The sequence below is a fragment of the Euprymna scolopes genome, chromosome 2 (genome assembly GCF_053919585.1).
Source record: "Euprymna scolopes isolate OS-2025 chromosome 2, ASM5391958v1, whole genome shotgun sequence".
In the NCBI taxonomy this organism is placed as follows: domain Eukaryota; kingdom Metazoa; phylum Mollusca; class Cephalopoda; order Sepiida; family Sepiolidae; genus Euprymna; species Euprymna scolopes.
The window spans coordinates 143,784,957-143,801,339 of record NC_136483.1 but is presented as its reverse complement, the minus strand read 5'-3'; the positions used below and the strand labels follow the sequence as shown (position 1 = coordinate 143,801,339).

The 16,383-nt window shown below is 32.2% G+C and overlaps 1 protein-coding gene across 1 annotated transcript in view; it reads right to left on the bottom strand.

Moving 5' to 3' along the window:
- LOC145297004 (protein transport protein Sec61 subunit alpha) overlaps positions 1-16,383 on the bottom strand; it is a 49,147-nt gene that overhangs the window by 20,741 nt on the left and 12,023 nt on the right. Inside the window, exons 4-6 of the mRNA XM_080143226.1 lie at positions 5,139-5,349; positions 3,167-3,276; positions 1,300-1,453 (exon numbers count right to left, since the gene is read on the bottom strand). Of these exons, the coding sequence (XP_079999352.1) occupies positions 1,300-1,453; positions 3,167-3,276; positions 5,139-5,349 (475 nt within the window). The remainder of the gene's footprint in view (positions 1-1,299; positions 1,454-3,166; positions 3,277-5,138; positions 5,350-16,383) is intronic.

The following is a 16,383-nucleotide window of genomic DNA, read 5'->3' as shown; positions in this document are numbered from 1 at the left end:
ATTTGATTTTAGGATTTAGTGTTCAGATAATCAGAAAGCAGCAATAAAATTTTAGAGGGAGAACGGAGATCTACCATTGAGAACAGTCTTTAAAAATAAATTCTTTAGAAAGGTGTAAAATTTAGAGTTCTTCCTCTTCACAATCTAACACACTGCAAACTTTCCTACTCCTTTTGAACAAAATGTTAATGGATGTTTAGCTTTAAATGAGGCTGGTTTGATGTTTGTTGGAACAAATATTTTTTATGTTGAAAATATTTTCTTTGAGCATATTCCAGAAAATTAACCTTTCTAACTATAATTTTACTCCAACCGATTGCAGAAGACTGATTAGATGCTAATTAGAACAGAATTTTATTCTTTACAAGTTAAATATAAAAATTGTAAAAATTGAAATGGGGGGGGGGGGGCTAATTTCCTTATTCGGGCATATTCCCAGAAATTTAGCTTTCTCCATGACAGCATTCTCAAAATAGTTTAAGATAGGTCGAGTGTTTTTAGATAGCAGAACAAGTTGACTTAAAATCTCTAAGGTTAGCTAACATCTTAACTGGTTTTTGGATGAAATGGGAGGGGGGGGGGTCGCGACGATACCTAGTTACCAAATGTGTGCCCAAAACTGGAACGATGGAATGTCAATCGCAAAAAGTTTTGTTGACTCCTTGAACAAGCATATGAGTAAAGTGAACCTGCAGTTAATCGGTGAAAAAACATACGATCATCACTAGGCTCAATGCCTCTTTTGTTAGGGACCAAAAAACTTTTTCATATAAAATATTTGAATGTTTAAATTAAATTTTTTGGAAAAGATGCAACTTTACTTCAGACTTAAAAAAAAAAAAAAAAAAATTATCCACACTTCTGACAGCATTTTTTTTTTCATCTTTTGTGCTAGTTGATGAATTGTTATCTTGTTTGACTTTGTAAAGGTTTTCGATCTTCAAGTGTTATTTGAAGTTTTTGACCATATCTCTCATATACTTAAATCTGAAACTTAAAACACTTTCATAACCACGTACATATATTGTCACACAACTGTGTTCCAATAAATATTTCGAAAGATTCATAAGATTTTTTGCATTTTTACGATTGCCAATCAGATCTCCCAATTACTCCTATCCTCAACCAAGTTCCAGGAATCTTAAACATAGCGAGTGAAGAATGGCTGACAGAAAAGAGCAACCAGTAAAAATGTCTGCAGTCATTGCAGCAGAAGACCAAATGCAAGTTGTTAATAGTTTCATTTATGTTAAGAAAGTGCATAATAAAAAAAGAAAAGCATCTGTCTGACATACTTACCTCTGCCAGTGTTGACAGTCGCAGGACTAAATGCTTTCCAAACAATGGTTTCACAAATATTTGTGGCAATGAAAAGAGAAATACCAGAACCAAGTCCATAACCTTTTTGTAGCAACTCGTCAAGGAGGAGGACAATCAAGCCAGCCACAAATAACTGGTAAAAAAAAAAAAAAAAAAAAAAAATTTAAAAAGCAGTCAATAAGAATATTTTTCTTTTTGAGTTCAAAGAATAAAGAACTTAAACATTCAGTCCATTTTGCAGAAGTTTTCATTTCATTATATCCAATATCCCAAAGGCCCCCCTCATGACAAATTTGGTGCAATTATATCTAATGGTCTTAGAGCTAACCAGTATTCTTGTATTAGTCTGAAACATTAAAGTCAAGAAACTCCTGCATCCACAACTGAACCTCATTATATTTGGATTTTTTTTCTATAAGTAATAGAACTTGTATTAAAAATCAAACAACTCATGAAATAAAGAAATTTGGGTGCTTATGTATTTTTGGTACTGAGCTATTTTTTAAATAGTTTTCAGGTTAAATTTAAATTTCACATTATCTTTTTTTTAATTAAATTGTTAGGTGGAAGCACAGAAATACCCCCCCTCTCCCTATGTTAAGGATGGATTTCGAAATAATGTCATTATTTCAGCGACGTACCAAAAATGTATAAGCACCAAAATTTGTTAGAACCTAGCCAACAGCAAGAACCTAAACTGTGACCATTTGTTTAATAGAGCCATCTCCCAATCACTGAGCTATGAAGGAAAAAATATTCTATGAAAATAGTTGACATTAGAGTCAACTTATTTTCTTCTTTATCCAAAATGTGTCTGCATATTTTTTTTTTTTTTCATTATTGCACCAAGTAAAATAACATACCATTTACTCAAAAATCAGTCTGTATATTAATTATTGCTATCGATTATACATAATGATATCTATATATCTATAAAAATAAAATTGTCTGTGTGTACACATTTCCCTACCAAATTGGTGTCAATTTTCAGTCTACAGACTCGAGATTTAACATAAGGGGCATTGAAATTTAGGAAAAATCCTTTTAATCAGGTTTTGGCCAGAAATTTGGCTGTCAAGGGGTCAAAGTTCAACGATTTGACCGTTAAAAACACTACCAAACTCCTCCGCCAATTTTGAGTCTAAACATTTGAAATTTTACATAAAGGGTATTCAGACATGCAGCAAGCTTTTTAATCAGTTTTGGGGGCAAAAATTTGGCTGTCAAGAGGTTAAAGTTGAAAGAGTTGATCTTTACAGACTGTACCAAACTCCTGTTAATTTTGGGTCTAAACACTTGAAATTTTAGATATAGATTACCTGTACACAAGTAAAACTTTTTAACACAAAGTTATGAACATTATATAGGGCCCGAGCAAAGCTAGGCTGAACTACTAGTAAACAATAAAATACAGTGTCAGCTAAGTTATTCACAAATATGTGGAATTTAGTTCTAAAGTTCTTAAGACCAAAAATATTATGAACATAATTCTTTAAATATTTAAAAAATTTGTTTTAGATGATAATTTATAATTTGTATTATTCAGACTACTGTTCTCATCTTGGATGTTATTCTCAACATTCCAGCCGATGTAACCTCTGACCGCTTACAACTGCATCTTGTTAACAATGTAAAAATATCCCTACCAGACTTTAACAAGATGCATCTCCAAGACGAAAACAGTAATCTGAATAATTTAAATTCGGAAAATGTTTTCCGCTTGATGACAAATCAATTTAAGATTCAGGGTTATTAAACCAGGAATTATTTTATTAAATTACACGTGCAATCAACACTTGTCAATGCAAGTAAACTATTAGGCAAATTTAATAAAAAGATTACTCACCTGGATGATGATAAGCAGGCAGACTCCAGGCCCAATTTCTGCAGGGTCACCATACATTCCAGTCATGACATAGACAATAGCTTGACCAATTGTTATAATCATACCAAAAACTTGAAAAATAAAAAATAAAAATAATTCAGTTTTTTTTTTGGTTTTTTTTGTGAGGGAGGGGGTGAAGGATTTTTGTTTTTCTAATTCATTAGAACAGCCCGCGATGGAGAGAGGTTGCTATTTGCTTGCTACCTTCCTCTAAACACTTGAAATTTTTTTTCAATTTGGTCGATCAGATCATACTCAGTGATTTTCAGTTTTGAGATGCAGATATTACACGTCTATAAAGTGGTTCAGTCAGTCAGTCCCATCTGATATATGGCATAATCAGATTGATACCTGTTCTCATTAGATCCACCAAAGTTAAGCCACAATGAACCCGGTCAGTACCAAATAGATGACCATTTAGGAATACTAGTGCTATATATAAAAGGACACCAATACTTCCCTGCAAGAATTGCAAAAACCCAACATCTCCCCTGACCGGTATATACATGTAGGAGGGGGGGGGGCAACCTCCCCACCCCAGACACACTGACAGTATCCTTAATCTTTCAAGTTTATAGGTTAAATAAACTAAACTACTGCTTGTTTTAACACCTACATATATTCCGTCATTCCAAAATAGAAAAGTGGTCATAAATCATAAATTTTGATTTGATCAATTACATTTTTGCAAGTCGGAGATTTTCGAAGAATACATTTTGCCCCCATTGTAAGTAGTTACAGATTTTTTTTTTAGAAGTCAGCTCAACTTTAACATACATGGTTACAGAACAAGTTAGACCAGGTATGTTTTGTGAGAAATTAGGCACAAAAGAGTTAAATTACGAATGTGCGAAACCAAATTTAGCAAAGTAGAGTTATTGTTTTAGATTTATTTTCATCGACCTTGACTAATATATCTTGTGAGATTTTGAAAGTTGAACCTGAATAGTATTTAAGCTGACATATCAAACTTTGAATCAGACTCAAATTTTCAGATTATTGTTGCATTATCTTATTAGCAATATAACATACTTCAGTATAGTTTATTTTTAAAAATGATTTAAGTCCTGCGTGGACAACTGGTAATATGAAAACATTTTACAATTATGCCGGAAAATAAAAATCAGCAAATTCATTTTTATTGAAGATACAAAAAAAAATTAAAGTTTTATTTCTTTTTCGGTATAAGTTTTACAAAAAAAAAAAAAAAAAAAAAAAAAAATTATAATGTGCAAAAAAATAGAAATTAAAATGTAAAAAGGACTTCATTGCAAATGCTGAGTAAGTCCAGCTAGTACTTTTTTTTAATAGCAAATAGCAAATATAAAGAATTTATAAAATTAATTTAATAATCTTGAAGACTTGAAAAATAATTCAATTTTTTTTACAGCTTTCTTCAAAAATTAAAAACAGGATGGCACACATTAGACACCCATTGTATCGTTTTAATGAATTAAATTTCCATGCTATTTCTTAATATTGGGTTTAATTTAATATTTTCATTGCATTTTTTTTGTTTTAACCAGATTTTTCATTTCACTTTCTAACTGGTCACATAAATAAAAAGATGGAAGTCTTTTTTGCTTCTCACTGCAGTAAGAGTTGGCTTAAGCCTACAAAGTGGAGTACTCTGGCTTATATAAAAATAGATTTGAATTTGTTAGCATTTCCATAAGATCACCTCAGGCAATTAACAATAACTCAGCCTCTCAAAAAGAAGTAATTCCTGGTAAGCCAGACTATATCTCTCTCTGAAGAAAAAAAAGTTTGGTGGTCCAGGTCAGTCTTTAGGTTGTCAATTATCACTAAGGCCAGATCCTCGGCAGATATGTTGACCACAAACAGTAAATAAAGTTCACTATTTTAAAATAAGCCTGAAGATTAGAAATTACTGCAAAAAGTCAGCTGAATTACATTGTATGTAAATACTCACGTTTTTGGGCTCCATTAAAGAGTGCTCTGTCTTTGGGAGTGTCACCAACTTCAATAATTTTAGCACCAGCCAACAATTGCATAATGAGACCAGAAGTGACAATGGGAGAGATACCCAGCTCCATTAGCGTCCCTCTGTTGGAAGCAAGGATGACACGGATCCAGTAGAAGGGATCCGCAGAGTCTGAAGACATGATTCCGAAAAGAGGAATCTGGAAGTAAAAAAAAAAAAAAATTGCAAATATAAGAACAGTTATAGAAAACTTTATTTTAGAAGACACCCTCATGAAGTGGCCAATTAATTTCAGAAGCATACCATTTAATTAAAACAACTTTATACGAGTTGAACTAGAAACAAGTAAAGCATGTGTGGTCCCTATGCAATTAGAACTAGAATCATGTAAAGCATCAATCACAACTATTGTCGGAATCTGATGAACTGCCCCCTTAACTAAGACACTTTATCAAATCTCAACACTAACGTACTGTACATGCAATAACCCTTATCCTCGAGTGGCTTCCAGGCCTTGATAAGTGGTGACCCCCCCCCTGTAAAAAAAAAAAAAATAAAATACAATTTATGAAATGAAGAATTTTGCAAAAATAAAGGGGAGGTTATAGACATATCTTAAAATAAAATCTAGACATTTTGATTCCATCTGGAGGTTACTAGGGACAAATTATCAGTTAAGTTAATAAAATAAGTGAAATATATTAGAACATAAAGAAACAATTTTTAAAAATAGATTTTGTTTTATGAAACAAAAGTAAAAATACCTCGGTGAAGAATATTTTTAAAAAGTTTAAACATTCACATAATTACTTTTATTACTATTTTCAAGAGCTACAATAAATTAAAAAAAAGGGAATTTGTTTCATTAAAACCTGCTGTTTTACAGAAACAGGAAGAAACATTAAGTTTTTTTAGAACACAATCATACTAATAGTTTTTTTTTTTATTATTTGACCTCATGTAGGAAATGTTATTTTTTTTATCTTTTCTTTTAAGGACAAAAATGAAACAGGATATTTGAAATGATTTTTTTTTAAAAGAAACCTATCCTCATAGTTGGTTTAACGTTAGCTTTAATATGCCAGGATGGCTCTAAGAAATTGACTTTCAATGAAATCTATCCGTCGGGTACATTTTTTATGTTTTCCTTGGCTATCACTTGTGAACCGAACTTGCTACCTCAACTGTTCTACATTTACTAACCCAAAAACTCATCCATTCTTTCAACACTGCCATAACATCAAACTATTCTTCTGTATAAATCTTCCTATCCTGTGCCGATTTAATATTTCCGAGGTCATCAGAACTAAGCTGGCTTTAAAGACTCACCATTACGCATCCATTGCATCATTTTTATAAAATTTCCTTCCATGTTACACATGTTTTCAACCTCCAAGTCTTACTTGTATGTCATTAGACCATGTACACATGCTCGATAAACTCTTTGCAGTGGCAATGCTCTGATCAACAATATATATGAATACCATTAGTCAAAGTTTTGGTGGATTTCACACCAAGGAAAGATATTTGAGGTGTGATAACTAGAGCTGTGACAACAGCATATTCTTGAGTATATATCCGTTATTATCTTATGTTTTTATATAGACAGATGTGGTTCTCGGTTGATTAAGTGTGCGAATTATATTGGATATACACCTGAGAGTCAAAACAATGAAAAGAATATTCTGTTGTCACAGCCCTAGTGATAACACACACACCTTGGAGAAGAAATTTGCTTTTCTAATAGAGCTACCCCATTGTTTTGAGTAGGTAATGATAGAAAGTGCTGAAAACAAATTCCTCAACTTGCGCACTTTGACTTTATGCGCTTATGTGGAGAGTGTTACGCAGAAAAAATTTTTTTTTTTCCCTAAACCACTCTAAAATCAGTTTCAACTAAAAAAAAAAAGCTGAAATGAAGATGCCAAGTGTTTACATAGGAAAGAGATCAGTCAGTGTGTGATGAAACAAAAGTTTCATAATTCCTACACTCCTTTCTTGAATGTTTGAAATTTTAGCATCAACCGGGCAATGCCGGGTACCCCCGCTAGTATATAATTAAAAAAAAAAAAAAATAAGTGCCAGAAATCAGTTATTTCTAATTTTATAAATTCTATAAAAGAAAAAAAAAAAAATTTTTTTTTTTTTTTTTCTCCACCAAAAAGCAAAGAATTCAAATGCATAAAAAGATCTAGCAATTTAAATAGAAAATTGCTTTTCCTGGATTTTACAAAAGTAGAATTACATTAAAATTGGAGAACTTAAATCTCTGGTTAGAATGACGTACGAAAGGAAACTATTTTCTAACTAGAGGAAGTAAATTTCCATTAAAAGTCAATATTAGAATTAGAGTTAACATGCCAGGAAGTTACATTACTGATTCAAAGTCTTAAGTCAATGTGACAGAAAGGCTAATGAAATTTTTCTCTTGTTTCCGAACTGTGAAGAAAAGCAGCTGTATTTGAGACAGCTACCTACCCCTCTCCCATAACTAATCTCAATGTACGTTGTGAAAAAAAATCTGGATGTACTGTCATTAGTAATAACTTTTACAACTGCTGCTATTAAAAGGCAGCTTAAGTCAACACTGTAGACATGTCAACAACAGCAATGACAATCACTTTCAAGGTCATCATTTTGACTACTACAAAGACCAGACTTGTCAACTTGCATTTACAAGACTTCTATTGACAAAATAGCAATATTCAATGTCAACTGAATTCTCCATCTGATGTAACAGTGATAAGTTGTGAAAAACAAAATCTTTGAGAAAAAAAAAATCAGAAGACAGATCCTCACCCCTACTTCTGAAGAATTTTTTCAATTAAAATCTAAAATGCACTTAATCTTTTACATCTTTAGTCAGTGAGCAAGTGATCCTTCTACACTGAGGCAATTTTAATTTTTGTCCCACTCTATAGTAACACTTTTTGAGGAGCTGAATTTTCCCAACATTAAAACCCGACCATGCATCTCATTCCATCCTCTGGGGAGGCAAATTGGACCATCAAAATCAACAAGACAAGAGAAGAAATCTTATCCCCAATACATTGGCCTTCAGGTTCAATCCAAGGTAACTTGAGGTATACTGGAAATCTAGATGGGCCATATTTAGGTTGCTCAGAAAAGGATTCTATTTTCTTGTTGATAACTTTGTTGACCAATGGAGGCAGATATCCATTCATAATGAAAATCCTTTTAATATTATCGATTTCAGAATCGATATAAGTAGTAGAACAAATGGATTGGACTTGAAGGCCAACGTATTGGGGATAAGATTTCCTCTCGTCACTTCTAATTTTGGTGCTTTATCCCTCCGAATTGTTCTTTCTACAAAGTGCACCTTTCCCTCTTTTCACAAGGATATCTTGCCTATCTCACAGTCAAGCAATATCGTTTACAAATTTCAATGTTGGTGCGGTGCCGTCTATATAGGCAAGACGACCCAGCGTCTTTAGGTTAGAATCACCCAGCATGTACCTCGTTTCATCCGGGATCATCAGCCTATTTCCAGGGGTTCCCAATTAGTAGAATCTGCTATTGGACAACACTTAGTAGATAATAGACTGTGGTTCTACATTTTCTCTGGAGCGTTTTTCTGTTTCGCACAAAGTTCCACCTGTCTGTCCTCGAGGCGCTTGCCACCATCAGTTTTAGTCCCCCTACTTTGTGCAAGCAGAGAAACCTTCAGTTACAGTTGGAACTATTATTTTTTTCATTTCTACCCCTTTTGCATACTAGTATTAGTATTTCTAAAAAAGTTTCTTTTCCTCCTTTCAGACATATACTCCCGAAAAGTTTGTCCGATGAAAAGCGCTTTGGGTTTTATTACAATTTGTGATTCTTTTAATCGACTTATAACATCCGAATATGGTTCATTTCTTTTTCATCATTTTAAAATTTTGCCATTCTAATAAAGATATATATATATATATATATATATATATATTATTACACATGCATAATGAGAAAGCAAGGTGAAAATTTTACAAAATTTTCAAGAAAAACAATGATTTTCAAAGAGGGAAATATATGGTACCGGTAATTATTAATTAACTAATCGTTTCTTAAAAATATTTTTGGTACTTGTTATTTAGATCTCAAAAGTTCCATTCCTAATTGTATGGCTCACAGGCTCATTATGGGTTTATCCTAGACTATTTCTTAAACTAATCTTGAACAGAGAGAAACAATTGTATGAACAGGTTCGACAAGTTTGCAAATCTATTATTAAGGGTCTTGATTGAATTCACAGGAACTTCAGTTTAGTTTTCTTTTAAGTATAGAGAAATAGATACTTGAATGTACTGCTTAGATTAACAAATATGCATATATATTGTCTTTCGGAGAGAGATTCCCATGGGTTAGACCACACAAGACAATGAAAGGAGCAGAGGTCATCATTAGACCTGGGAAAACTTTCGTGAGTAATGATTTACAGCGATTCAATTAGAAAGAGTGCAGGTATGTTTTTCAAGGTTCTACAAATTCAACAAGCTCAGCTGTTTCAAATGAACTTTAAATTATCGCATGAAATCTTAAAAATTAGACTTAAATAGTATTTAAGCAGACTTTGATTTGATTCTAAGTCAATTTTCATGTTTTATCATACCATATTATTGGCACAACATTTTGCTAGTTTTTTTTTGTTTTTAAATTATGGAATACCATCGAGACTACTAGAAACATTTTTCAATTAGAATAAATTTTTGAATTGTCAAAAAGAGAATTTATTTTTTATTGAAGAGAATATAAACAGTTGTATCCCCTACAACTAAAATTTTATTTTATTTTCTGTGCAAGTTTAAAAAACATGTGCAAATAAAATTTAAAAACTACAATGACCTTACTGCACTTTGATAGCACCAAATAGGTACAGACAGAAAAATAAATTCAATTAAGATTTTAAAAAAATTTTTTCGACTTAACTGAATCTAGATTTTGCGCTTTCTGTGCGTATGAATTTCCATTAAAAAATATTGCATCATCAATTAGTTATGTTGTCTTTTTAGCGTTTACCAAATTAAAGTTATTAGTTAGAATCACTCGTATCAGACTTAAATTTAAAATAAAAAAAAAAACATTTAAGATGATCAAGTCACTTTTTTGTTTTACTTGGTTTGGTTCTTTTACGGCATATCAACCCTCTAAGTTATTTAATGCTGAATTTAATAATTTTGGAAAAGTTTTATGCTTAAAGTTCTTTATATCTTCAAATGTTTATTCATAGCGTTTGGTTTGGTTGTTTCGCAGAAAAAAATTGTTTTAGGCTTTGCAGAACATTAAGCCAATATCTTTATGCTTCCTAATCCTGTAACATTAGTTTTTAGTTTAGTTTGCCCATTTTTACAGATTCAAACTCCCAAAACAATGAATCTGCTCAGACTGTCCGCAGCACAAGTTATATGCATTAAAAGATATAGTTAAGTAGCCAAGTCCCTTTCTTGGTTATGCTCTTAAATCACTGATTACTCTCTGGTCTCTGGAGTAAACAGAATAGATCACCAAAACCACTGCTATAAGAGGATGCTAGTCTGTCTGCAGTTATGTCCTCAGCCAGGCTGGTATCTATACACCAGAGTGGAGCGTTTGCATACAGCACCTGGTATTCCAAAATAGTCACTCAAGTACTGGCCAGGCTCGATGTCACTTAACTTTGGTTATTCGAGGAGAAACATGTCAATGTGATTTAGTCCTTATTTTAAGCAAAAAAGTCTTCAGAAAACTATAATAGATTGAGGTCACCGACCTCTTTATTAAAATAAAAGTCACCAGCAAGAAGTCAGAATAATTTTGTTTGTTTGTGAGACTATGCAACCAAGCAATTAGAAAACAGGGCAATAAAAGATCAAAGTCCTTAATTATTAAACTGTGCAATAAGATAAGAACATCTCAGTATCGGGTTATCAAAAAAAATAAATAAAAATAAACAAAAAAAAGCTTAATAAAATAAACACAAGAGAATGGGGAAGATGGGGCTGAACTGAAATTTGCTTCTTACATTTAAATTTCCAGCCCCCACCCCTTCCTCTCTCTCATATATATATATATATATATATATATATATATATATATATAACAGGGCTGGAGAGCTAGCAGCACAGATAATATTCAGACTCCTCAAATGGCTCAACTGAGCTAAGAAACCCTCCACCAGTAATGACTTATACTAGCGAAACCACTGAAAATTACATGGTGTTTTCTAAATCACTGCAGAATTTACTGTCAATATTCATTTTGAAATGTTTGTCAGCATCAACACTATTAAAAACTAGCAAGACCTGTGGAAATTCTACAGGAGACTCATTCATATGTAATATATTGATGCTGGCATTCTGTAGATGTTCAGTGTTGTTGGAGACGCTCTGATATTATTTTAGCTTTTTTTGTTAAAACTGCAAAAGTATTTAAGCTAGCATGAATGCCCGGCAAAGCCCAGTCGTAAAGTACGCTTAAATATATTTCTTGCAGATTTTGTATATATTATTATAGAGTTAATGTTCTATTGATTTTTATATTATAAAGTTGCAATTTCAAAAATAAAAAAATATATCCATATGACTTGAGTGCATTAGCTTGAACCGAAACTGAAATAAAAACTTAATTATATAAAAATATATATATATAACTTTAGTTTTTTCAGCCATAATCTAAACAGATACCAAAACTGAGGAATTCTTGATAAAATTATTTATAAAAAAAAAAAAAAAAAAAAAAAATAGTTGACTTAAGTGCCATCGGCTATAATCGAAACCAAAACTTATGAAGAATTCTTGGTAAAATTATTTATGACAAGAAATGAAAGTACATAAACAACTCGGATGTAAGCGTGATACAGAAAATAACACTATCATTAATATAGCGATACTTCCTCCGTTAAAAATATCTGTCCGTTAAACATTCTTTAAATAAATAAAATTGATAGTTTTTATTTAAAATTGTAGCAATTCTTTTTAAAACGGTAACTATTTTGTCTCACTATTAAAATAGCTATCAGCTAAATATTCTTCAAATTAATAAAATTAGTTTGTTTTTTTTTGTTTAAATGTATTTAAAAATTGTACTTGTAATTTTTGTTTAAATGTACTTAAAAATTGTAAAGTTGATGAAACCAATTCAATTTTTTAACAATTTATTTGAAAATGCGTCATGTCAGATTTTTTTTTACCTTAGTGACATCATATTAAGTTCCCAATCATCAATTTTTGCTGATAGGACAACCTAATTTTTTTATGCGTAAAAGATGACAGAGGGCTCTACATTGTGACTGAAACAATCACATTTGCAAGTAGTTTTTCAAAATGGCGACTAGAAATAATGAAACGCTTATCTTTTGGCGACTGTATTTCTTTCACAGACTCTTGCAAAGCTCACTACCGAGTGAAAAATATCTTAAAACGAGCAAAGTCAAATTATTTAAACAATAAAAGGTTTAACGAAACAATATACTTCTTTTTTTGAAGAAAGGGTATTTAAAAAACATCTGAGGAAATTCAAATGTTTATACGTTTCAAGTATCAACATAAAATCCTGTGTATATTTAGAATTACACTTATTAAAAATACAGAAAAATCTTTATGATGTACATACTTGTCATAGAACAAAGATGTCATATTCTAAAAATCATATGGGTTTGGCTAGTAAACGAAAAATTTGTCCATAGACTCCTGTGACAACGTATGTTTTTTTTTTTTTTGTTTTTTTTTTTAACTTGGGACTCCCCACTTATCAAGGCCCAAAGGCCACTCGAAGATGTAAAAACATGAAATGCCCTATATTATATTAATAGCATTAATTTTAAATCAGACTTTCTTGATTAGAATGCCTATTTCACATCAGATGTAGGTTGCATGTTGACAGTTTTGATGTGAAATTGCTTGGTCATTTTTACCAGGGTCACTCCAAGTTTTCTTCGGACATGGTGACTCATATTTACACCTGGTTATCCATCCAGAGCATCCTTCAACATGTATATACTATCCCCAGCATCAACAGTTGAGAATCCGATATGTTAAGTTGCATACCATAGCCACCAAATCATACCCTTGCATCCTCAGAAAGACTGAATTAGTCGGAGTCCAGCATGTAACATTGCGCTACTAACATACCTGCTTTAAACTCAGCCCAAAGTAAGAAGTGAATGACAGGCTTAAATGGCAAATTTAAAAACGTCGTCAGCGGCGTGTACATGTCAGATCAAATTGAATTAATATCCTCTATTAATAAAATGAGTCCACAGCTCCAGACTTCCGCAAACAACACAACACCTGCTTTCAATTGAAAGAGCGTAGCACATTTTTCAGAAATAATCTTCAATAGAGATTAATCTTCTCCACTTCAGGTCAACCTATTGACTTGTGCAAAATACAAAGTTGCTGTCAACACCAAATCAGCAAATACAAGGAAACTTGACTGGCATATTTGTTTTGTTTTTTAATGAACCAAATCTCTCTCTCTCACACACACACACACGCACATTGAATGAATGACAAAAGACTGTATTCCAAAGTTCATGATGTTAACCATCTTATAATTTATTCCTTTAATTCAGTTAACATTTACAATTCTTGACAGTATCTGTTTCATAGCACAAAATCAATCAATTATTATATCAACTAATGAATCTATTTTGCCCTTAACTCAGAAATAGCAACAATCAATCCATCAAAAGGAAGTAAAGTGCGTTTTGATATGATTAAAATCCAAAATTTGGAAGAGAAGCTGTAAATAGCTTATAATATGTTCCATTACGCCATTTTGAATTTTAGAAATAAAGTCACTAAACCCATCTATTCGTACTAACAAGTTCTATTAATTTAAGAATAAAGGAATAAATTATAAGATGGTCAACATCATGAACTTTGGAATATAGACTTGTCATTCATTCACTATATTGCTTTGTAATTACATTGAGCTTCTTAAAATAAGGATTGGTATATATATATATATATATATATATATATATATATATATATTTTTTGAAATTGCTCCAGACAAGGCATGAAGGCACTTGAGTTAATGAGCTAAGAAGAACGATGAAAAATGATTACTATTGAGCTCAATCTTGAAAAGAACACTACAAGTAAGAGGAAAATAGTAAGTAGGAAGAGTGTCTTCTAAGCCTGTAGTTCTTGGAAAGAAGCTACTAGAATAAGAAACTATATTACAATGAGGTATTAAAATAATGAACAGTGAAGACCACTAGATAAACAAGTTGGAACAAAGGAAGCAGTAAATAGAGACGATTCTGAAGAACACATTCTATAATAGTATCCATAGAAAAGAAAGTCTAAGAGTGTAGAGAAGAAAGGGTGAGCCAATCAAATTAGAGATACAGTAGAATCCTGGGATACGGTTATTCAGGTTACGATGTGGAATAGGATGTTTTTCCAGTCCCTAGTTATGGTATTTGCCCCATCTTACAGTGTTATTTATGTTATTTGATTATATGCTGTATAGTACATTGTTACTAATTTTTAATGCTGTATCCGGGGTTTTATTTTATATTTTTGAACCTTATCAAGAACCTTCAAATGGAACAGAGATTCACCAGCCCAAATATAACTAGCGATACATAAAAAACCTTTATCTGGTTTTCTGTTAGAGTTGCAGTTGTTAACTTGTTCTATAGATAAAGCATGGAGTGAAACTCGTCATCATGCTAGCAAAGTTGGATTTTTTTTTTTTTTTTTTTAACTTAAAAAGATATTATGAACATTGGAAGACTAAAATAAAAAATTTATGTTGGATATTTTTGGAATTATAGGAATCAGATCTTACCGATTCAGACTTCGCAACACTGGTACGATAAATATTTGTCCTCAATTTTCAATCACTAATTTGATGTATTTCTTGAATTTTTTACTTTCATTTTCTATCTTATCTTCACAAAAACAAATTACTGCATTTCCATTTTTTTCTTGATTAACAATTTTGAACATCTATTTGTGGAAGAGGCAATTTTTGTGGAAGAACAAATAAAAGTTCCAACTTCCTCAATATGAACAAGAATAAGAAAAGGAATTAAAAAATTCACCATTTGATGACGATGTGACAGAAAAACATGATTGACAATTCGATGCCATCAGAATGCCAGATGTAATCACTAAAGGTGAGCTTGTGCCACCCAACTTCTTCCATGACGGTTTCAGGCTGAACAGAGATAGCATTCTAAGCAAGATAGTGAAACCCTGGATGGAACAGGTAGCTACAAGTAGGCCATATATGTGGCAGCAAATTCAACAGCCTGCCATACTAACCAGAAGAGCCAGGTCTCGTTGTTGAATATAACATTTGGCCTCTCAGCTAACCCGACTGCAACCTCTTCGACTCTTAGTGAGGCAGGGTGGAACAGACCAATAAATTCAGCTACAATACAAAGTCAGAAGACAATAACGAAGACCTATGGTCGGTTTTAAAGCCACTTAATTCAGATGAAAGTAAAAGTCGGGAATTGTTTTCATGATGGATCAGTGAAACAAATGTATTGCATGCATTTCTTTTATGAAATATTTGAACTGATTCTTATTTAAAACGTCAATTTCTTTACATAGTGTCAGGGATGCAGATGATGTTGATTCTGGACAATTTCGAACCTCCATATTTTTGGAAAAGACACAGAAATTTGCTTTTAAATTAATGCTGAAATAAATAAGAAAATTTCAGACTTTCTTAGTGTTAGTAGAATGGTAGAAAAGAGTCCGAAAAGAATTGAAACATTCAGGATTTGTTTATGAAGTGAGAGTGAAAATCACATGACTGACGATCAAACAGCATCTCTCTCTCTCTCTCTCTCCCTCTCTCTCTATATATATAAGGCAAAAGTGGTGCATACGTTTTTGTATGTTCAGCAAAGGCCTTTTTCGTGAGGGTTCTTGGCTGGGGGGGGGTAGAACTTTTTATATACTTTCTAGATCATAATATCTACAATTTGCAAAGGGACGTCGCCTCTAGATTTATTTTGATTGACTTTTATAAAATTCATGCTATTCCATCCTCTCACGTGTTTGTTAGTCTTTTTCGTATAAATAAAGCGGAACTCAAAGCAAAGCAGTGGGCGGCCTTTCATGCCGGGACATCTTGAAAACAATTCAATGTGGGGAAACCCTTCACATCAGACAATTGCTATTCATTTGAGAGTTCCCCTTTTTTCTAGGCAGCTTGGTTTCCCCAACATCGTGGAGAAAAATAAATGAAACAGCAGAAAGCTGAATTGGCCTTCAACCAACGTTCA